Source organism: Acanthopagrus latus, chromosome 18, assembly GCF_904848185.1.
Source record: "Acanthopagrus latus isolate v.2019 chromosome 18, fAcaLat1.1, whole genome shotgun sequence".
Taxonomy (NCBI): domain Eukaryota; kingdom Metazoa; phylum Chordata; class Actinopteri; order Spariformes; family Sparidae; genus Acanthopagrus; species Acanthopagrus latus.
The window spans coordinates 4,459,473-4,482,993 of NC_051056.1; the positions used below are offsets into that span (position 1 = coordinate 4,459,473).

The window sequence follows — 23,521 nt, forward strand, 5'->3', positions numbered from 1 at the left end:
AAATGAAAATTGCCAAAAAGCCTTAGAAGGGTTGATCTGTAGAGAGAAAACGTACTATCTTAGCGGCACAGTGTTCACGTGTGGACCCAGAGACCGCAGGATGTTCATTATTATCAGTTTAGCACACTTGGTGTAACACTCTGACTGCTGGATAAGCCGAGCCCTCGATGAGTAGGAACCATACAGAAACAGGGGCTCTCTGAGGCTAAATACAACGCAGGAACCAAAAGAGTGGCATCCATCTTGCTGTTGAGAGAGAATAGTGCCAAGACTTCCATCAAACTCAAATTAGCATTTAAATGAAACTGAAAAATTCATCAAGAGGTACAGAAGAGTGTATCCTCTCCTGGTGGGCGCAAGAGAACGGCGTCCTCTCTGCCAGATAGTTCCCTCTCGCCCACCTCGAGTCACGGGACTCCTCTCTCTCACGGTTGAAGTATTACCCCGCCTGGAGATCCACAGTGTTGGCAGCTGGATTGCGCCTCGCCAACAGACAGACAAATTTGATTACTGCTGTCAAATAAAACCAAACAGAGTCATCTGACGGCCTGCACTCGCAGGGAAACTCAAGAGCGAGCCTGTCCAGATGTCTAAAGGGTAATTTCTGTCGCTACTTAAAACACAGCGAAGGGAAAAGTTCTGAGTAATGAGGGTCTGGTTGGAGGGCCCCTCCGAACACAGGAGCAGGCAGATAATAGGAGCCGCGAGGAATTCGGGGACGGCAACAGCTGGTGTGAAGATCGAGGCTTGCAAGGACAAACTTTTATCCCCCGTGAGTGGAAGGAGTGAATGAAAGATTTAAATCAGTGTGTCCTAAACAAGGAAGACACATTTGCCCCCTAACCCTGAGTGGTAATTAGTGTAACAGAGCAGAAGAATCATATACATTTCAAGGTTTCAAATCCTTCCTGCAGTCCTGTTTTAAGATATTATCTTATAAACCGAGCTGAATTAATGGGCTTCTCATATACTTTGACAAGTTAATGTTAGATCAAGGTCTACTTAAAAGCTGTTCCCACCATATTCACTAAACCTCACAATGACGGAGTGCGAGCAAACCCCATCTACCAAATTCAAGATGCATTTGACTTCTCATTTGATGAATATGAGCACAAGTTCTTGCTAATTAAGACATCACGTTTTAACCTTTAAATGAGGTTGGTTTTCCAAGGAACCTTTAAGCTCGATATGAAGGTTCAAGAACAATTATTTGCGATTTCTGCAGTTTCACTCCTGATACAACGCCTGTGTTTTACAAGATTTAGCCCTCTGAACTGAACATCAAAATTCCAGCCCTCTGGCCAGGATAAAGCTGAAACTTGAATTTCAACATATCTGTGGATGCGACTTGTTCCCAACACTTAATCTGCCAATATGGTTTGTAAATTTCATAATTTGTCTGAACCTTCTGCAACAAATCCACTTAATGATATGACAACTCAAATCATAATTTGAGTCAAATGACTACTTCTTTGTTGACAGTTTATGTACCTTCCTCTACCTGCTGAGCTTTATTTACATATAATACAGGGCAGGTTTTAGTCAGTTTGCACAGATGAGGTAGAAAGTGTAGTGAAACAGGTCAGCATGTTTCTAAACTGCTTGCACAGGAAGTCAGTGGGGTTCTTTGGCATCCGTGAAGCAGAATGCAGCAAAACGCAAAACCCTCTAAGTGATTTATGTAAATAATGGCAGCCGTACCAAGGACATGCCCGGTGTCCGAATAGAGAACATCTTTAGTTTGTGGTCAAGAAAATAAAGTATGGATGACATCTGCAAAGTACAATCAGTTTAACTGTCATATAACCAAAGCATTGTGACTTAGAAATAATATAGTAGAAGCAAAACAATGCAAAACAAAAGAAAGTTGAAGTTTCTTCTCAAAAATCAATAATCCACATGATCCTAATATAATGATTAAGAGCAACTTTCAGATTACAGCAATGTAAAAACTGCCTTTAAAACTTATAATAATAATTCTACAAAACAAAAATTCAAATAAAAAAAAGTGCGAAACTGCAGCCTGTCTGCCACAAATTGCATCCTGAAGCAGCTAATACATTTAACATACCCACACATGTTCTGATCTAATCTTGACCAAATGTTTTAGTTGCCTACATATCATAATAAAACACCTTTACAACAAACACTGGAGGGAAAAAAAACTGTCTCATATTAAATGTGTGAATCATAATTATTTTGTTGATGCATTCAAAATGAAATCCTCCAAAAGCCTCATTAGTATATTTACATAATTGTTATTTAATGAATAGTTTGAAACAGTTAGCTGATGACTTCAGGTGTGTTCTCCATGTCCAGAGGGCTGTTCTCACTGTCAGAGGCCCCGATTCAGGTCTTTGGCCCCTGACAGGGGCCGGCTCAGGTCGCCTCCCTCAGCAGTGTGCTCTGTACTGAGGCTTAATGGGCCTCTAAGTGGGGAGACTGGCAACAGATGGTGTGGGGACAAAAGCACACAGCTGGATCATTACCAACACACACTACACTCACTCATACTGTACGTCTGGCTAATATTGCAGAATCTGAGTAGTGTGTTTGTGCATTTGCAGAATGTACGAATTTAAATGTTGCCCTGAAGGTGTTTTAGGTAAAATATTCTAAACTAAAGAAAATGTCGTTTGGGACATATGTATGACTAACAGACGAGTTCAAAGACATGAACTGTGTGACATTGCCACGTGAATTAATAATTAAATAATAAATTCTTGGCATTGGTTCTGTCATGTATCTTCCTAAAGCACAATGCTGGAAAAAATGCATGAAAGCATCAGAGAGCAGAAAAAAAGTTAAGAAAGGAGGAAATTCCACGGCCTAAATGTCATTTCACTCATCACATTAATGCAGTTTGACACCCGTTGCACATGAAAGCACCAGAGCTGCGCCGTGTCACGGTCATGCTGCTTGACTCTGAAGAATCAGATCTATAGGGCCTCCTGCTGATGTGTGGAAATGTAAATAGATGCGGTCGGGTCAGCAGTTTGCTGCTTGGAGGATAAAAAAGGGAGGGAAACTGAAAACTGATTGATACAGGAAGAAGAGGGAAATGGATGGATGGATGATGATGGACAGGTGGATGTTGGAGGTGCATCAGTGGTTTAGAATGGCCAGCTTTCATATATTCTTTTTATTTTTCAGAACAGAAGGCATGATTCCTGTATTCTTTCATTTTTTAACATACTTCACCAAAATATCTTAACGGCACCTACCACTGATTTAGTAGCAGTTTTCAGCCACTCTGTTTGTGAGGAGACCTTGTGGCATAAGTTGTGAGTCATAGCTCCTGATCTGAGAGGAGCTCCTCTCTCCTCTGTATTCTAACATGACTGGATGACAAGTTTCCCTGGAAAGACGTTTGATCTCTCTGTCTCTCAGTCAGATCATTTCCTGTTTTGTGCCAAACTTACTGTGATCTGAGAAATTTACAGGAAACCTTCAAAAAGATTGTTTGGTGTCTTTTTTTTTTTTTTTTTTACCCCCAGCAATTATCTCCAACAGAGATGTCATGTGTTAGATTGTGTGTGTGTGTGTGTGTTTGTCTGTTTGTTTCCAAAACCCATCAGCAGAATTCTTTCAGATATTCTTCTGAGGAACAGATTGCCAAATGTTGGACAGATTATAAAATCCTCTGAGACAGACTTGTGCTTTTTCAATATAAATACGCTGGAGTATATCTGGTAGAAACTTGGGTACACACATACAACTCTTTTTTTACAAATGTTTCACTATTTCTTGCCATTTTCTCAACTTCTTAAAAGAAAAGAGAACAGGTGTAAGCTCACATATATCAAATGCAGTTTGAGATAAAAAACAATGAAATCATCACCATCTTAATGATGAATCTAGATTGATCAGTCTTCATGGAGCGCTTGCTGAGTGCTTTCTAGGTTTGTGTGTGTGGTCTGTCTTTATGTAGTCTGCTAATTAGTTGCAGTCCATCTGTCTGAAGTGTGTTTGTTCCTGAGTAGATAACAGACCTAATGCTTCAGACCGGCTCTTTTTTTGATCATACATTATTTTGTAAATGCAGTTTGTACTTTATATCTTCATAGTGAGGAAACTTAAAATCTTAACATCTTAACTATAATTCTTGAAATATATAGCCAGACAAGAATACACAATATTATCTAAGTAGTTTAAATACTGCCCTTTGTTGAGCTGGCGACTTGTCTAGGGTGTACCCTGGCCTCGCCCAGAGACAGCTGGAATTGGCTCCAACAAAAACCCCCCACAACCCCATAAAAAAAAGGAATATAGCAGTTACAGACAATGGATGGATGGGTGGATAGTTTAAATAGTTGGACAAAATGATCCTCATCCAGTCTGAAGCTAGTCCAGATGCAGAAAACGGAATCTGAACAGGTATTGGCCCTGTTGTTCCAAAGGACAGCAGATCTGGCCTGGAAGCTTATCTTTCCTCTCGCTTTACCTCAACCACATTTGATCAAATCTACTGTACATTTTGAGCAGGGCTGCCGAGTAACAAGAGCAGGACGCCAGCAGGACGCCAGGAGGACGTGTGTACATGAACTAAGCTATAGAGCAGAGTGTATCATCCATTAGACACGATTGAGCTATGCTATCCAATCCTGGGTCAGTGAAAATAGCCATAAATACATCTCTGCTGCTCTGCTCTGATCTGCTGTCTTTTGAAAGTGATTAAATGTCACCAAGCCTGAGATTCAGCACAGCCTCTTCTAGTTTGCGCAGCAGCAGTTTGGTAGAAATGAGAGGTTGCTTTACATTAAGTTAAGGAGCTTAAGTTGCTTTTCTGCACTGGAGTCAATAAATAGATTCACCGAAATAAAGATGACACGTTTGACCTCACTGCAGGCTAAATTAACTGGACTGAATTAATATAGATTTGTATGTGGCATTCTGACATTTTCAGTGACTTTTATTGTGTCCATTTGTCTCCCTCTGATGTGGCCTAATCTGGGGTTTGCTGTTTTAGTGCTAACATCTCGATTTCAGCAAAAATACTTGATTTGGGATGACAAGCAGTTGATAAGAGACTGGTCAGGGATTAATAACTGGTTAATAACAGCAGACAGGGAAGCGAAGGGACCAGTGAAGAAGTGAGAATAATGGTTGCTGGATCTAAAAAGTGTTTTGGGAGCCAGAAATTTGTGCTGCTGTTCAATTGATTGTCCAGACATTAGTTTTATTATGGATTCATTATGGATTAAAGTGATTTGTTGTCATTTGTTGTCAGTTAAAAGCATCCACATATGTTTTACAGTATATTTGAAAAGTGCAAATGAGTAAAGTGAGTTTGGTATTTTCTGTTTAATAAGTCTGTGATCAAAAAGTGCCAACACAAGCTCTGATGGAAAAGTAGAACAAGTGATAAGAAATGTTGTAAAGACTAAATGATTATAGTCATATTGCTGTGAAATGTGTCTGCACATATGAAATCTGCCAAAAGTCAAAATAGACTAATAGATAATTAGATGGCTTAACTCTTACATGAAGAGTCCCATTAAATACACCAAAAATAATGTTGGTAATGAATTTAAGTATTAATTAATTTATCAAATGTGACATATATTTACATTCTTGCTGTATTTCATTTTCCATTTTCTAAAGTAATAAATGCCTCCATTTACTTTTTTGATATGATATTTTCCTGGTGCATGTGTCAGCATATTTATTTAATTATTGACTTTTTTTAAAGCCCTTTTAAGCGTTTTTCTTTTTTTTTTAGTTCCTTTCCACCATAGGCACAAACTGTACTCTGTATGCATCAGTCTGCTGTTACAGTATGTGCTTTTCTAGCACATCATGCTTACATTAAATATTTATAGATACTTAGATTAAACCTGTATATACAGTGCATTGTGAGTACTTACAGTATATACACATTTGTGGCACACTGTTATAAAGAAGCAACTTACACTGTTCAGGTTCCTTTCAGGGGTAGTAATTAGTTCAACATACTGCTACTTTAAGGAGGCAAGGTGTGTCTAGAAAATGTGGTCTTCACTGTAGCAAACATTAAACCCTATGTAGCAGCATTTTAATAACACCCTGATGTCTTTACAGCCATATATACATAGTTTATTGCACAAACATACACAGTAGTGTTCCGTTTTTCTTTCTGGTGCTCAGTTTACTACCTACAGGGGGCCGCAGTGCTGACAGCACACAGGGGCTTAGTTTTGAAGATTAGCCCCACCTTCACGGAAACCTTTGGCTGAACCTCCGGAGACCTGAACCAGCTCTACCACACAGTTTAACAAACACCCCCATGATGCTTCAGTCAGTCAGTCTGGAGATGTCTGCCGTCTGTCTCTGTTATTTCTGCTCACTCACCCTTTGAGTTTGCTTTTTTTTTTTTTTAGCTGATCAAAAGACAATTAATTGCCAACTATCATTTTATTCTAATTATGTTTTTATATAATTATATTAGAATTTAGTATAATTTTATATATTATATAATATTGATAATAGATTGATCATTTTCCTCAATATTTTGACACAGACTTAATAATTAATTGATTAATCTAAAATGACAATAATCATTCAATCAATCAATCAATCAATCAATCAATCAATCAATAAATCAATCAATCAATCAATCAATCAATCAATCAATCAATCAATCAGTCAGTCAATCAAAAAAGTGCTGTACAATAAAACTGAAATGGCTCAGACTGAGACAGCCACAAGGACAGACAGGGGCAACTCACATACTGAATTAAAAGCCATGGAATGAAAATGTGTTTTAAGACGAGACTTGAAAACTGGCAGTGTAGGGCCCAACCTAACATATAGAGGCAGCTCGTTCAACAGTTTGGGGGCAACAGATTCGGAGGCACGACCTCCCCTGTGCTTCAGCTTTGACCTAGGGACAACCAAGATCACCTGGTCGGTGGACCTGAGTGACCTTGATGGTGAAGGGAGTGAGGCCAGTATGGGTGAGATGTGCTCTTGCTTGATGCCTTGCTTGATGTGCTCTTGCTTCCTGCAATGAAGAGCTGCAGCATTTTGCACCAACTGCAAGTGAGAGAGGGAAGCCTGGCTAGCAACAACATAAAGGGCATTACAGTAGTCAAGCCGAGAAGAGAGAAAAGCATGTATAACCCTTTCCAAGTCATGGATTGATAAAAATAACTTGACCTTATATAAAAGCCTTAGCTGGAAAAAGCTAGATTTTACCACACCAGAGTTAATCTTTTTGTTTGGCTAAATTACTGCACATTATCCAGATTTTGCACCAGGTTTTACATATAGTTCCATGGAACACAAGGGCATATAAGGGGCATCATGGGCACCACCAGGTCCTAGAAACAGGACCTCAGTTTTACTTTCATTGACATGTAGAAAATTTGAGGCTATCCTAGCTTTGATGTCTGCAAGACAATCAAACAACACGTGAAAGAGTTGTAATCCTCCTGTTTCAAAGGCAGGTACATTTGAATGTCATCAGCATAACAGTGAAACAAGGTGCCATATTTTCTGAAGAAGGACCCTAGGGGAAGAAGGTACAGGGAAAACACAATATGTCCGAGAATAGATCCCTGAGGGACTGCACAAAGGGAGAGGAGCTGAGGAAGAGACAGCGTCACAGACAGAGTTGTAAGACCTGAACCATTCCAGAGCAGTGCCTTTAATACCAACACATTGCTCTCGGTGAGAGATGACGATCCTATGGTCTACTGTGTTGAATGCAGCCATAAGATCTAAAAGCATGAGAATGGCAGAATCTCCTGAGTCATCAGTTAATAAAAGATTGTTAGAAACCTTTAAAATGACAGACTCAGTGCTGTGCAGAGGTTTGAAACCAGACTGGAACACTTCAAGAATGCCATGAGGAGATTGGTTGGAAATTGGAGAGGACTGAGGTATCCAGATTGGGTTTTTTGATCAAAGCTTGTGCTAATCGTTAGTTGCAGTCCTTCCATCTTCTGTATGTACAGAGAACTCTGACCTTACCTGCTCTGATCATTCTCTGCATCTAAGATGCTAATGAAAAGATGATTGCCAATTTCCATCCTTCCTGATTTGGTTTTTGCTCTAAGCTCTAAGTGTTGATCTGACTGGTTCCTCTTTTTGGCAGAACAGGAAGACCAGCTTGTGTCAGGTGTTCCGGTGCCTCATTAAGCACCATCACCTTTGGGTAAAATGTTTATATTTTGCTAATGACCATTCAGTCTGGAGCATGAATGAAAATATTAGAATGGTTGTGGTTTATCTTGCCAACTGACTAACGTGAGTGATGATGGTGTTAAGACCACAGGCGCCTACAGGGAGTCAGTCATCCACAACATTCAGACTTGGGGTCCTGCAAGAAGTCAGTTAAGAGTCCAGGATCAGAGCTAGGCTGGGAGGCCGTTTGGTAAAGTAGCAGCAGTGTTGATAGCACAGGCCACGTGACACACTGGGGCCCAGGAAGACTGTATTCACATGCATTGACAAAAAGAATACGGAGCAGAACACAGATTCAAAATTCACTGTTTGAGTTTTTATAACTTTGAAAAAATTCAGAATTTTTATAAATATATTGTTTTTGTGCTTACTGAGAGTCAGCTGGTTTAACTAGATTAAGTTGCTTAAACTCTAAAAAATCTGAAACAGATGATCGCTGGAAAGGATGAAATAAGGCATGCCAGTTCAATTTAATTTTATTTATATATCCTAAAATCACATTTTACAAAGCCTCACAGGGGTTTACAATCTTCATTTAGCTCTCATTTTAAGTCAGAAAACAAGGAAACCACTACTCCTAAACAAAAACCATCTTCCAGTGCCATTTGTCTGTGAACAATTCAGAGCCAATATGATGGATTATATTCATACAGACTTCAGGTTCCCATAGAAAAGTATGTTACAAAATGAAATTATTATAATATTGAAGGTGTCAAATATCTTTATTACATACAAGGTTTTCGAGTGATCAGTGAAATTAGATTCTAAGTTAAACAGACGGTAGATGTGGGCTGACAACAGCATGAGAACTATGAAAACTCACACAAACTCTAGCTCAAAGTCAGATTTTCTGATTTCATAGGGGTGACACTCAGTTATCAAGAATATGAATAATTACAAAAGCAACATAACCAGTAGAAAAACTATTGAGTGACTTGAGTGACCTCTTTGCAGTCAGAACACAACCTGATGGTGTGCACACACTCTTGGATCCTCTCTTCCAGACCTTGGTCAAATTTTTAGTCTTTTTAAAAAGTTTGACTGTTCGACCATCCCGCCATGACTCCAGAAAACTCTCCAAAACCGAGAGGCAGCTTGTGGCTGAACTTCAATATTTTATGAGACTACAGTCAGGAACGTTCTGTCAGCTGCTTCGTGATGACTGCAGGGGGGCCAAGACACAGCGTAAACAGACTTTTACAAACTCCATTCGGTCTAATAGTCGTTTCACTTGGATGTAAACATAGTCCTTGACACTTTCTCATATTATTAGTGACTGTGTTTACTTTTATGTACATTAACTGGGCTGTTGGCAGCACTATGCTTCAGGACTGTAATGTTAAACTGTTGTGATGCACTTTGGAATCCCTGCAGCTGAGAGTCCCATTCATGTTGCCATGAATAAACCTCTTAACGGAATGTTTCTGTCCACTTGTGATGTCCCGCCCACTGCTCAAGCAGCCTGCCAGCTATAAACCGGTGTGGCTTCTCTGGCTCCTCTGCCTCCTTTGCTTGTTGCCATGGCGTCTCTTGTTATCAGGATGTACCCATAATGCTGTGAAGGTCCTAACTTTTGGATGTTACAGTGGCAGTGACAGAATAAATTCTTATAAGCTTATTTTATAACTCGACTGTTATGCTTTCATTCGTCAACCCAAAATATGTCGTGAGATAAAGAATTTGCTGTATCATAGTCGGCCTCCTCCTGACTCGTTCTTCCACAGCATCTCTTATTTTTCCTTCTCTATCTTTCACTTTGCTCCAAAGGTTTCGCATGCTGTCATCATTTTCCCTGTATTTCTCCTTTCCTGCTCTCTTTGTGACCAGATGAGAGCTGACAGACTCCAGTAAACCCTCTCAGCAGCCTCGCCCATTAGCTCTGTCATGCGTTCATCTCGCCTCTCCTCCCCGACTGTGTCTATTATAGAACAGAGTCTGCAGGCCCGTTGCGAACTCAAGACAGTGCCAAGGAGATTTTAGACTGGTGGCCGATCAGTCTTATGATGATAAAATAATCTGTCCGGGATTAATGAATGCCCAGTTACACTGGTGCCATGACCTGCATTGTACATATGTTGGAGGGAGGTGGGAAAATCTGCATCAGTATGTGCAGTATGCAGCCATGTGAGTTCATGTTTTGACCCATAAATTCCTGTGCACTCACGTTCTTTGTGATCGTATTTTCTTTTCCTATTTGAAAGTGATAAGGTGATCCAATTTATTTCATAGGTACTGTAGGAGAGCTGCATCATGAGAAATGAGAACAAAAATCATTATCAAAAGCAATGTGAATGTGTTGGAATTTGTGAGGCAAAACATGAACTAGAACTGGTGCATTTAGCTCACCATTCATCTGTAAGAATGTAAACTGACACCTCTGGACCTTTAAGGTACATATTACTAACTCGTGTTAATGCAGTTACACAATGTAATATGTGATATTCTCTCATTTTAGCCATTTCTGGCTGCAGCCTGGCTGGCATTATGGTTGATTAAAATTTTGGATTTGTTTTTGTTTTCCTTCCAACAAGGAGATGGACTGAAGAATTCACTTCAAGTGAGTGACTCAGTGGAGTGACTGGGATTGAGAAATTAGCTTGGCATAACTAGTATCTGCTTTTTGAATGCTGTCTATCTTGCTAGCCACTGGTAAAGCTATACATCGACAATTCACCTGGTTTTGATCATCCATGTATCTTGGAGGGTGAATCCTGGAGGTTCACTGTGAAAATGAGACCCTTCCTCATACACAAATGGCTGAATAGGGTGATTGACAATGAGAAAACCCATTCACAATCCGCTTAGGTTTAGGCGTCGAGCTGCTTAGTTTTGGAACCAAAACTAGCATGTCTAGGTTTCCTACTTAAGGCACTTAACATTTAATTATACAGATATATAATACTGTAGAAACGTAATATTTTCTTCTCTCTTTAAGGAAAAGAATGGCTTTATTTAGAAATAAAACAGTGAAAATAAATAAAATAGCTTTTTAAAAATGTTTCATCTAAAGTACTTTTCCGTTTCCGTTTTTGTTGTTAATATTTCACATCTTAACAACTGAACAAGTTGAAAGGGTTACATGTGACGTGAGACACAAACAGCTGTCATTTGGATGAAAAGTCTGGGTATTTAATCCATCCGTTAAGCCTGATCTCTCCTATGCATTGTCACTCTTTATTCTACTTCACCTGACTTCTTCTCTTGCTACTGTCATAATTACAACAACCACTCCAGGTCTCTGCTTAACAGATTCTGGTTTAGAATAAGCTGCTCGCACAGACAACATACAGCTAGTGAGGAGGTTTGAAGGACAACTGCATGCAGGGCTAACATTAAGCTAGCTGCTGAACGATGGTAAGTTCCTCCAAAACACAGTCTTTTTGTTCTTAGACATGATCTCTTGATTCTTTTTTCTTCATGTGTTAAATTTCAAACGAGTGCTGTTTTGATCATGAGGAGTTGTTGAAGGCGACTTTTGATGGCGCTGGACTCAGTTAAATCATGTACTGAGTAATGTAACAATTGCACCTGCTGATGAGTATTTAGAGGAGCAATTTTGCTAATGTTTTATCAAGTAGTTGATGATATCACTCCTGCCAACACACACAAATTGCCAACAAATGACTAATTTAGGGCCTTTAAAACACCAGAATCTGTTCAGTTTGGCACTTGCTAAACAGACAGCTGCCCTAATTATTCAGAGGAGATGATTAAAACACCATCATGGCTTCATTGTGGTGTTTGTGGAGATCCTCCACAGGGTCTGCAGAGGGTGGTGAGTACCAGATGGGGCCAAACAGATTTATGTGAGACTTATTACTAAAATGCTGCATATATATGTTTTTTGAAAGCATTATCAAAGCAAGGCAATTGTATTTCTGTAACATTGTAACACTGTTTCATAGGCACAGAAGACATTGTAACATATATAACAATGTGTTTATATCAAACTGTATATGATGCTTTCACATTCCAATGATGGAACACAAAAATTATATTTTCTCAGAGTCAGGATGGATTTCAGTATACAATGTCATAGACTAATTATATTTCACAGTGATTTTCCTTATCAAAATAGGTCAATATGAGACCATAACCCTCTATGATAAAAGATTGCAGGCATGCATCCAGTTCTGAATCAATATGCATCAGCACATACAGAGATGAATGCTTGTTTTGGTTTGGTGTGATACATTGGCTGGATTTGCTTGAGTTTGTGTTTGAACAGCATATACCTGTGCACTTATGCATTCATGTGAAGGCCATATCCTTTATCCTGACTAAACAGTACATATATGTGAGGATAAATCTTCCTGACAGGCACACATATAGGCTACTACATGACGATAATTTATGGGGACAATTTTATATGTCATTTTGCCAAGATGGTCTGTACAGCTGACCTTTAACCCCTTACCTCCAGCAACTTCTGGTCACCTTTTTGTATTAGCAAGTTTAACCTTGGGAACATGGCTTCTAAAGCATTTTCATAAGGGCTGGGTATCACCAGGCACGATACTATCACGATATTTTGCGATTCTGTCACTGGCAGGCATTATCCAGACTCTGCAATAATCGATGTATTGCAAGAAATGTCATCCACGATACATCACTATCTGTGTCACTGAAGAAATTAACAATTTATTGACTGCACTGAATCCATTTCACAGGAATTGCAAAACACTGTCAATCAGTTTCACATGAACGACAGCCAAGTAAAACAAAGTGTATACTGCACAGTGGCTCTTCTTAATACAGACACTGACCACAGCTTAAATATTATTAAATATCAATATATATATATATATATATATAATAAATAATCAATATTTGGTGCCAGTGTATCGATTACGAACCTCAAGACAAATTATAACGATATATTGTAGTATTGATATTTTGGTACAATTATTATTTATCGGAATTAGTCTGAGATTAAAGGCATCAAGGAAAACACAAAACTTTATATACAAGCACCCTTTGTTATTGCAAGGTAATGAAAACACATTATTCGTAAGCATGACTGCAATCAGTTACTGAATGGAGTTTAACTTGAGTGGATGCTAGCAGTTTGATTTCATGGCTGTAAATACTCCAGAATAATATATCATCCATATAACAGTTGAATCCAAATATATAAGTCCAATGTGTGTGTGTTTGCATGCGTGTTTGTGTGTGTGTGTGCCTTGAGCACCTTAAACACATGATATCTGTTGAACAGTAATCCACAATGTAAAATAAATCAGTGATAACATGTAGATTATGTATGCCAGAATTATTCTGGATGTCACATAACCGGGCTTACTTCCAATGAATAATGCAAGAACAATCACTTTTATGTTTCTGTGTTATTGTACAGGTATTTTACCTCAACAGGATAATTATTTTCCTCCTGCATTGTTTATTTAAAAAAAGCTCTTTATTCATGCTTCATAAGATAAAATGTTAATGCTACATCTATTTGAGGCCTGCCCTCCATTTGTTGAGAGATGATTCAGTTGTAAATGTCTGCACGATGAACTGGGTCTGATATATGGCTGAAGCATCTTTCCAGAACTCTCTGACAGACTGACCTTCACTGATGGTCCAAGCATTATTATAACACCGTTCTGGTGTTAAAGCATGAATATAATTGTTTGTATTTTTTAAACCCAGGTTTATAGCAGTTGAGTGCCATGACATTTTTTTTTCCTCTGACTGGCTACCTGACATCTGGTCCTGGAGACATATATTGTAGTGGGACAACCACAGAAAGAGTTTGAGTATTTTGTCAGGTGTTTATTTGTCTGTCTGAGGACAGATATTTTTCAACTGTGCAAGATGCACTCATGAAACTTTACATGTGTGTTGCTGAGATGAAAAAAAAACAAAATGAAGAAGATGAGCATGGTCAGAGCCAGGAGGCTGGAACTAGAGAATTATGAAGTACTGTAGAAGAGGGGGAATTAGTCCCTCACTTTATGCCCCTTGTCCACATTCATTTTAAGTTGAGGATCACTGCTACACAGTGTCAATCATTCCCATCCACTCTTGTGAAACTGGTATTGTTGTCAGCGTGATAGCACCACAACCATGTAAGGTGCAGTCATGAAAAGTTACAGGTTCACATGAAAATGAGGGCTGAGTTTGACAGTGGTTATGGTCCAACCAATGACTGCTGAGTACTAATGTCATAATGCAGTAATGACTAATGAGTGGCCATGGGTCAGAACATGGACATGTTGATGGGTGTTGTAGCTGCTGTGAAGGTGTCTAGTTTAGCAATGTGTTGATTTTTGACTTTAACAACATTTGAATGATATATGTGCTGTAACTCAGGTCAGATTAAAAAACACAAATGGAATCACCAACTCTTCCTCTTGTAAGCTTGAGCTGTTCTCACACTTCACATGGTGCCAGTATTATTTACACTTTTCATCTTACAGCTTTTATAACTGTTTATTGCAATGAACAAAGTGTGGGATGAGTTGACCTCCAACGTTCTGAATTGAAACCAAAAAAGAAAGATGTGGCCTAAGGTTCCTATAAAGTATTTTTCCTTTAGATCATTCTTGCTCTTTGGATAACACATAATATGAAAAGGCAGTTTTTGATTTAGTTCCACCTTTTTTTTTGTAACAAATCTTGCGGTCATCGTGAAATAATTTACACTACAGGTTACTACAAGAGATATGCCAGTTTAAAAACTTGTGTCAGAAATGTTATGTCTGCCTTCAAATAAATCCAACATTATTGCCCACTCACAGCGCTGGCCAGCGGAATTCAAATGACAAAGAAAATTGTTGCATTTGCATAATTCTGATTTGGTTTAATAAGTGTATGTTAATGTAATCTACTGAGTCTGTTGGCCACCTGAATTGCTTTGTATTTGTAATTAAAAGTTCACTCTGTAATAATATAAATGATTATGTTAATTTGTACTTTGTGATCTTGTGTCTGCAGGGACTCTCTGCATTTATGGTTACATGAATGTCAGCGCTGCAGGCCAGATGCCGGTGATGGAGGAGCTTGTCAGTGAGAGGTGAGCATTAATCAGCTGTAATGTAGATTCTTCGCTGCATCTCTTCCTGATTTCCTGACCTAATACGCAACACATCAAAACGTCCACCTCAAAATAAACTCTATACGTTTATTACGTTTTTCTTTTTTAAAAATGCCGATGAACTTCTTTTTTTTATCATGTTTCTTTGATTACACATCTTGACATCAAGCAGCCCTGTGTTAGTGCAGTTAGGGTGCCCTGTAGTTAGGGTTGTTTTTAGTTTCTGTTAGGCATACTTTATAAAACACTCTTGAGCACAATTAAGGTTCATTGTATGAAATCTCAACAACTTGTACTCACTTTATTAAGCTACTACGTGCAAGTGCACCATCTCTCAGTGTGTTGTTAATTTTTCTCAGTAGAGGTTGATTGGTACTATTATTTTCATATTAAAATAATTCCAGGTTTGGACTAAATGTGTGTTTTACCACCAGGATCTAGTCTACATGATACCCAGCTTATAGGAACTACTTATGTATAAATGTGTAAGGCACCTCTGACAGAGTGTTGACTTTGATAATAGCTCATGTGATGAGCCTATTCAGTTCTCAGAACAGTAATGAAGCTGTATGTGATGTGTGGGAGGACTGTGAGGCACTGTGGTAACACCACAAACCTTGTTAAGCATCTGAGATTTAATCACAATACAGAATGTGATGAGGTGGTCTGAAGAATGGTGCTGACAGACTTCAGTCACTGAGTCACTGTCAGGTACAGAGAGAGAGAGAGTGTAGCTATTGGTGACATATTAATGTACATATTAATGACCATGTGATAGTCATTCACATCTGTCTGGACTTACGTTTGTGTGTTGATGTGCACCAATGGGAGATTTTTTCGCACACTCTCAAAACTACAGAAGCCATTTATTAAGCTTTTGTTTGAATAAATCAGTATTGTTAGGAAATCACTGGCATTCTACATCACTAGGGGAAGCACTATTTGCATCTTAACATCTTAGTAAGGATACGAAAGGGTATTTTTAGCATTCTATGATGGCAAGACACCCAGACTCTACTAGATTAAAAGGGAAAGCCAACGTACAGTGTCTTGGAAAGGTGCTGTCCCACCCTGAGCTTCTGGAACAGTTACATTTCTAAAACTGTAGGACTGTATTGTAGGGATAATCACTGTTCCTTGAAACTGTCTGACATAAAACTTTTTTTTAATTGTCAGTCATGGGTGGAAATGCTGCCAAAACACACAAAACACAACAAAATTAACTACTTATGACCAATTTATAGCCCTTAAAACCAATCCAAAATAAAGCCATTTTCTGACATAAAATGTAAGCAAAACATATTTGAATTATCAGCAGCCGTAGTGCCTGTAGGTGTTTTCTGTGAGTTTGGATTCACCCTCACAAAGTATTATATGGAAATACAGCACACATGGCTGCAGCACTGTGTAATAAGCCAGTCTTGAGATGCTGCAGATCAAGAAATGAATTGGCTGTCCTGGTTCTTTCTTCAAGGACATTCTCATCTTCAGATATTTGGTTCAGCTAAGAGAACAATAGACAGTGTGGGATTTCTACTGTGCCTGTGTAGTCGTCTTTCCCTCAGGCTTGTTGCTTTGATTAAAATGAGGAGCCTGCTGAAACTGTTGGTGGTCTTTTTTTTCTACTTTGGAATGTAAAGAGTCATTTTATAGCTTCCTCCGCTCGGCTGACATCCTTTAGCCTGAAGGGTGAGTGAGTGAGAGTGAGCGAGAGAGAGCGAGCCAGCCAGCGAGAGAGAGCGAGCGAGCCAGCGAGAGAGCGAGAGAGAGAGAGAGAGAGAGAGAGAGAGAGAGAGAGAGAGATTTACATTTTTCTTAAATCACCATCATTGCGAAGGCAAAGTTGGACAACTTTTTATGTAACAGCTTGCTTTGACTCAAAGCCCCACAGAGAGAGTGATATGAGAAAATGAAAGATATGCAGAAATCAACCAAAGAAGATGAACATGTTTATGTATTGCCAAAAACTGTTTAGAATAACTATCGAATATGTTACAAATGGTGATAAAGGTTTGAAAACTAAAATGGACAAAAAGATGTGATTATGTAAGACGGATCTTCAGGCTTGAAAAATGATGTGGAGACCAGCTTACACTAAGTGACCCACTTTTTGTGTTGTGATGTCATGAATGGGATCCATATCAAGTTAATGGCAGTAGTACTGGGTCTCTGTCAGCTCCAGCCAGAGAATGTGATTTATGTTGCTGTCTCACACCAGCCCACACAGCGCCCTACTTACATACATCATCATATATTCACCAGTGTGGTCACATATGTGTTAGTGTGGTTCATGACACGGATCGAGGAGAGGTGGTTGACAGGTGACGCACACAAATAGATGCAGGAACACATTAGCAAACATCCGTTACCTTTTTCAGAGGGGGCAATTTTGTTTATATTCTATATTCAGAGTACAACAAAGATAATACAACAGGCAATGACATAATATAACATAGCATAACACAACACAATTAAACAAAATATAGCATAACAAAACATATCACACCACAACACAACATTACATAAAACAACAAGCCCAACACAACATGATATAACATAACACAACATAATACAATGCAATGCAATGCAACACAACACAGTGCAACGCAACGTAACACAATACAACAAAACGTAACGGAATACAACAAAACACAACACATTACAGTTTTTTCCAGTTGCTAACACACTTAAATGACATGCATAGCACAAATATTTAAACTGACACACAGAGAGCAAAACCTCTTCTAAAGTATCCAAAACTCTGAACACATTTTCTGCTTTACACACATTTTGCAATTCAAAATGGCACTTTTTAAATCCACTGAACATGGTTCTCTGCATAAGCCACAACAATCTGACATAAAGTCACATGTTTGCCATTTCAAAACACTGCCATTCAAAATGACACTACATGAGCTAACTGGCCACTATATGTGGCACCTGGCCAAACAATTGTTACTGTAATTGTGACCATTCAATCAGGAAATAAGCAGTAAAAGACCACAGGTGAACACCTTTTTTTTTTTCAACAACAATGGAAGACAGTGCAGAAAGAGGAAGAAGGAGGGTTAGAATGTGAGGTGGGGGAAGATTGAGAGGTAGAGCTGGTAGAGGAGGTCATGGTCACAGGAGAAAACAACTTTCAAATGAAATCCGAGCAACCTCAGTTGATCATGTCATCAACCATGGCTTGCATTGTCGCATTTTCTTTCTGCAATTTCCTTTTTCCTTTACTGTTTTGTGAACATATTTTTGTTCACTCCAGTGTAAATATATCTGCTATGCATATGTGGCACTGAATTGTTTGGTGAAAAAAAAAAAAAGTTTCAGCAACAGCAGGTGTGTGTATCTGCAAATATTTCTGTGCATGTGAACAATCTGAGGAATTGTCTAAAGTCTGAACTATTTTAGCATTATGGGAAAGCACACTGAAGATGAGAGTGCTTTTCATTATGCCCAGCAGTGTGTAGCTTTTTAGACGAAAATCTGGTAATATGAAGCGTGTGCCATCTGGTGCAAAAGTTTGATTTTGATCATGCTATATGTCGTTGTGGTTGCAGTGCTTCATTTTGCAGGATATATGAGGTATTTTGCAGTTTGGGTGTGTGGTTTGTGAACTGTGTTAAGTATTTTGATAAAAAACAGCCTAGTTTGCAAAATTGTGTTTTAGCAATTGGAAAAATCTGTAAAACATGACAACACAATATGATAAAACATAGCACAATGCAGTGTGACACATATAATGTCAGTCAAACCAGTGCCATGTTAAGCAACATTATATCTTGCATTTAACACATACTTCTCTATAGGAGATACAGATATTTCTCTCGAAGGGGCTTTTCCACAGATATTCTTAATTTCCAGCTACAATTGTCTTGTGTTAATGCAAATTATCAGTGATTACACATTACAGTTTTTATTGATTGCTTTGATGCAGAAGTTAACTCCACATTTTCAAAACAGTTAACACACAGCCCGAAGCAGTGGCACTCATGGTCAAATTTTTGTTTTGTCAAACACATTTTGTTTCCAAAAGGCTCTATCTGTGCCAAAACATTTAAAATATGCAGCAAAAGCAAATTTTGCCTTCAGACAGCACAACTTGCAAACAAGTGTATGAGCTCTTCCAATCAACCATTACACAGTGGACAACAAAATACAGAATACAGCACTCAGTGCAAATCAGTGCACCATTGCTTGGTCACTGTAGCCCATTACTGTACGTAGCTTTTATGCCAGTGCCATTTGTTATCATATTTGCCTTGGATCCAGAATCAGAAATGCTTTGATGCAAATTTTATTGATTCCATTGATTATTTTTTTTCACTGTGGCTAAAAACAGAGATACTGTACATATTACACAAAATACATGTAAACCAAAATAAAATCTATTAGAGTATGAGAAAGTAAGGAAATAAAAATCTATTACAATAAAGTGTACGAATCTATTACTGTAGAGTATAAGAAATAGCCACTATTGATACTCAGTCTCTTCTGTCTTGATGATGGGGCCTCACCTACATCACATTCAATATCCTCTCTTGCAATGCACTGAGGGAAAAATCTTCTTGTTTGCCTTATTCAACCTAAACATCCCTCTGCACCTATTTCTTGGGCAGCAGCAGTCATTGCATTCAGCAAGGGCATCTGCTCATAGGGACGGTGATCATTAACCTTCCACCTCCAAGTACTGAAGAACTCCTCTATGGGATTCAAAAATGGGGAATATGCTGGAAGGAACTGCATCATCATTCAAGGGTGTACTGTAAACCAGTCATAGACAAGGCAAGAGTGGTAGAACGCTACAATGTCCCAGATAAGAGAGTGCCATGCCAGGCCTCAACAGCCCTCTCTCCTCAGGTGGGATCAGCCTGTCATGAAGTGCATTCAGGAATGTTATGATGCACTCGATATTGTATGGGCCAATAATGGGGAAATGGCATAGGACACCATCATTGGAGATGGCAGCACACATGGTTATGCTGGCGCCCCTCTGTCCTGGAACTGTGATAGTGGCCCTGTCTCCTTACTTTACAGAGATTGAAGCTGGCTTCATCAGCCTAAATGAAGACATAATGTGCACCCCCCCCCCGCCAGCTTCTAGCACCATTATTCTGTAAGTAAAAAAAGGCAAACTGACAATGAAAAGTGACTCCAGTTGATTCTAACTGCATGATATGACGAGGCATTACAGTATACTGTAGGTATGTTTCCTTACCTCGACATTTTGGTATCTGGCCTCCTTCACAACGTCAGAGTTCCTTTAAAATGGAAGATGATTCTGTATATATTGTACAGCAACATTACCTGTTTTCCTGTCAAAAATCCTGACTATGGATGCGACAGTATTTCTATTTCGAACAGGTTGGACTCTTTGTCCAGCCTCTCGAAGCTAAAGCTCGTGATTGATAATGTGATCAATAACAGTTGCCCGAATTTCATCAGAAGCCTGAACCCTTCCAACTATATCTCCATCTCACACTCAGACTCCTCTTCCTCGGACCCATCTACCTCTTACTCTCACTCTCATCTGCTTTAGACCTCTTCCATTCATGTTGGCAAAGAACAACTCAGACGCTGCACCTTTTAAGGCCTGCAGACTGATTGCTAATTGAAGATTTGTGTGAAGTCAAATAGGTGCTTCAGTGATTTCATACTGATGTAGGTAGTTTCTAATAGTTAGGACTGCTTGAATGACATCCTTGTTAATTGTTCTGCAAAAGGGTGTCAATCCAATGAGAAAGGGTTAACACATTCGCAAGAGGTGTTTTGTGCTCTGCTGAGACAGTGATGATGAAAACTGAGTGGATCCCGGTTTCTTTAAGCAGGTCAAAGCAATCAAGAACAACTGTAATCTTGCTCCATTGTGCATTTGTGATCTGGATTGTTTTACTCATTCCTCTTTGAGCACTTTTGTATTAGCCTGAGGAGATTCAGATAGTAAATCTTATGTGTGAGATATTTTTGCTTAAAGTGTCCTTGAGTACTAACCGTTTTACTGAAAATGTACCATCATTAGCATGCTTCTTAATCTTCAACCCACTCTTTCTTAATGAGAGGAGACTGTATCTGCTGTGCTGCTGATTTACCAGAAGGAAAAAGAACCTATATTTGTCATATCACACATGTCACACCGCATGTTCTGTCAGCATGACATCACATTACTGTCATATCTCTCATTTACCATTTGCAGTATACATGCATGATTTTATCCTCTGGCATGGATTATAACCCAGTCAGACCTTATTCCATCATGCTCCAAATGTGTTCCACATTATGTTCATTTTCCTGGGAATTGTTTTTTAAAGGTTCCATATTATGAAAAACATGTTTTCTCTGGTCTCTACATATATAAGCTGGTCCTCCCTGAGCCTGCCAGCTCCCAGAATGAGGAAAACAAGTGATTCCTGCATGGTCTCTGCAGCCCACCCTCTGGTAACACAGCGCCCCGACAGGCTGTTCAGATGCACCACCTGTCGTTACGGAGCTAGAAGAGTCATTTACATAGACCGGCCTCCTCTATGTAGTGATAGGAGATATCCAAGAGGGGGCGTTCATCCTCGAGGTGAAGTTTGGTGTGTCAAGCGTTAGACACGCAATTGCTCTGTTCTTGGTTGTAAAAGTCAACATCAGTGCCTATATTCTGTCCCAGCTACAGAACAACAGAAGAGACAGTGGTTGTGTTTCATATTTTAAGACAACGTGCCAGCTGCGGTTCGTTTTAGCCACATCGGACTGCTTCAGTATAGAGGGTCAGTACAAAGCTGGCTTTGCCTCGACACTGACCGTCATAAAAGGATCAGTCCCAACCATACCAGACCACCACAGGTCACCACAGTTTGATTGTATTTACAGTTGCCAATAAGTATGGTGAAGTCTGCTGGAAATTGGAACTTGTTAGCTCCACTTCGGTCCGCTATGCAATGGCGTTTGTAGTGAGTTTAATGTTAATAACATTACGATGGAGCTTGGCTGCTACAGTAAAAAGTCTAGAAACATGTGCAGACTGGAGACAGAGACGATGCTAACAGTGTCCAAGAGTTTGGAGACTGTGTTGGAGACAAACACAGCTTTCACTAGCTGTTGGCCATTAGCTACATGGTAGTAACTGTAACAACACATACGAACAAACTAACATCATTCAGACTTACTAACCATTCTGAAATGTCCTGCTGCAGCCACAGAGTCTGGAGGAGCCTCTAACGATACATCCACCGTAAAACATTAGCGCATGCTACTGCTAGCGTAAGAGGCATCGTCTCCCTGAGATGGACATGTAGCAGGCAAGTAGGTGTTGACAGACGGAGCTCATTAGCATTTAAAGGTGCAGGCACAGAAACAGCCTGCTCTCAGTAGAGCTCACTTAAGCAACTTTTAGACAGCTGAAATTCAGGACCACGGATGGGTTTGGGGCAATGCGTATTGAATACAGTGTTGTTGGACCTCTTACAGCTGTGTGAAATTGATGAAAAGCAGTATAATATGGGACCTTTAAAGAGTTTCTTGAGCATCACTCAGAAATCATCACCCACTTCCTTCCACTTAGGGAAGAAGTGGGTGATGTTTACTTTTTGTTTACTTTGAAACTTAATATTGTCACTGTGAAAAAAATGTTAAATTAAACATGACTGTCATAATTTAACATGAAATGCAATTTATGTGGCTCGTAATGCTCAACTCAGTTCTTCAACAGCCATTGACTGGCCTTGATTGGTGAAGGCTTTTGAGCAACCCTTTCTGTTGGCTTGTCAAGCAGGCGAGGTGATGCATTTTTAATGTTACACAGATTTTATATTATGTTGTGTAGGATTGTGCAGATGGTTTGGAGTCATGCCTCGTATGATCTTACTGTGATCTATCTGTTTAAATGGCACCTTTAATTGCCAAGTTTGTCATATCATATGCACACCAGAATGTGGAACATGGATTCTCTTTTTCATCAATATTGACTAAATAAGTGTAATTGCGGGTAGATATATGTGTACTAAAATACTAAATGACAGGTAATTTTTGCTGTTTGATCTTGTTTAGTTCACCAGCTTTACTTTTAAAATAAACTCAACTTTTTGTTGGCTAGGAATGTGCAGTATCATGTAACGCAGATGCAGTCATTCGGTCATCATGGCACACTGTTGACGTGATGTCTGCTGCACGCATATCTAAAATTGATCTCTCCCTAGGTTGACCATATTTTCAGTCTTATTTCATTTATCTTACAGCGCAGGTTCATGTTCTAATAAGAAGAGTTTGGAGCTGTATTTGAGTCTGACCCTGGGATTTGTACCTTAAAGCTTTAATTTTTGGGGCCTTTTTCCA

General features: G+C 39.2%; 1 protein-coding gene across 3 annotated transcripts in view; it reads left to right on the plus strand.

Moving 5' to 3' along the window:
* Positions 1-23,521, plus strand: part of htr4 (5-hydroxytryptamine receptor 4) — a 177,384-nt gene that overhangs the window by 38,152 nt on the left and 115,711 nt on the right. For all 3 annotated transcript variants that reach the window (XM_037077041.1, XM_037077039.1, XM_037077040.1), the window contains one exon: positions 15,106-15,184. In XM_037077041.1, coding sequence (XP_036932936.1) covers positions 15,129-15,184 — 56 coding nt within the window. In that variant the 5' untranslated portion in view covers positions 15,106-15,128. The remainder of the gene's footprint in view (positions 1-15,105; positions 15,185-23,521) is intronic.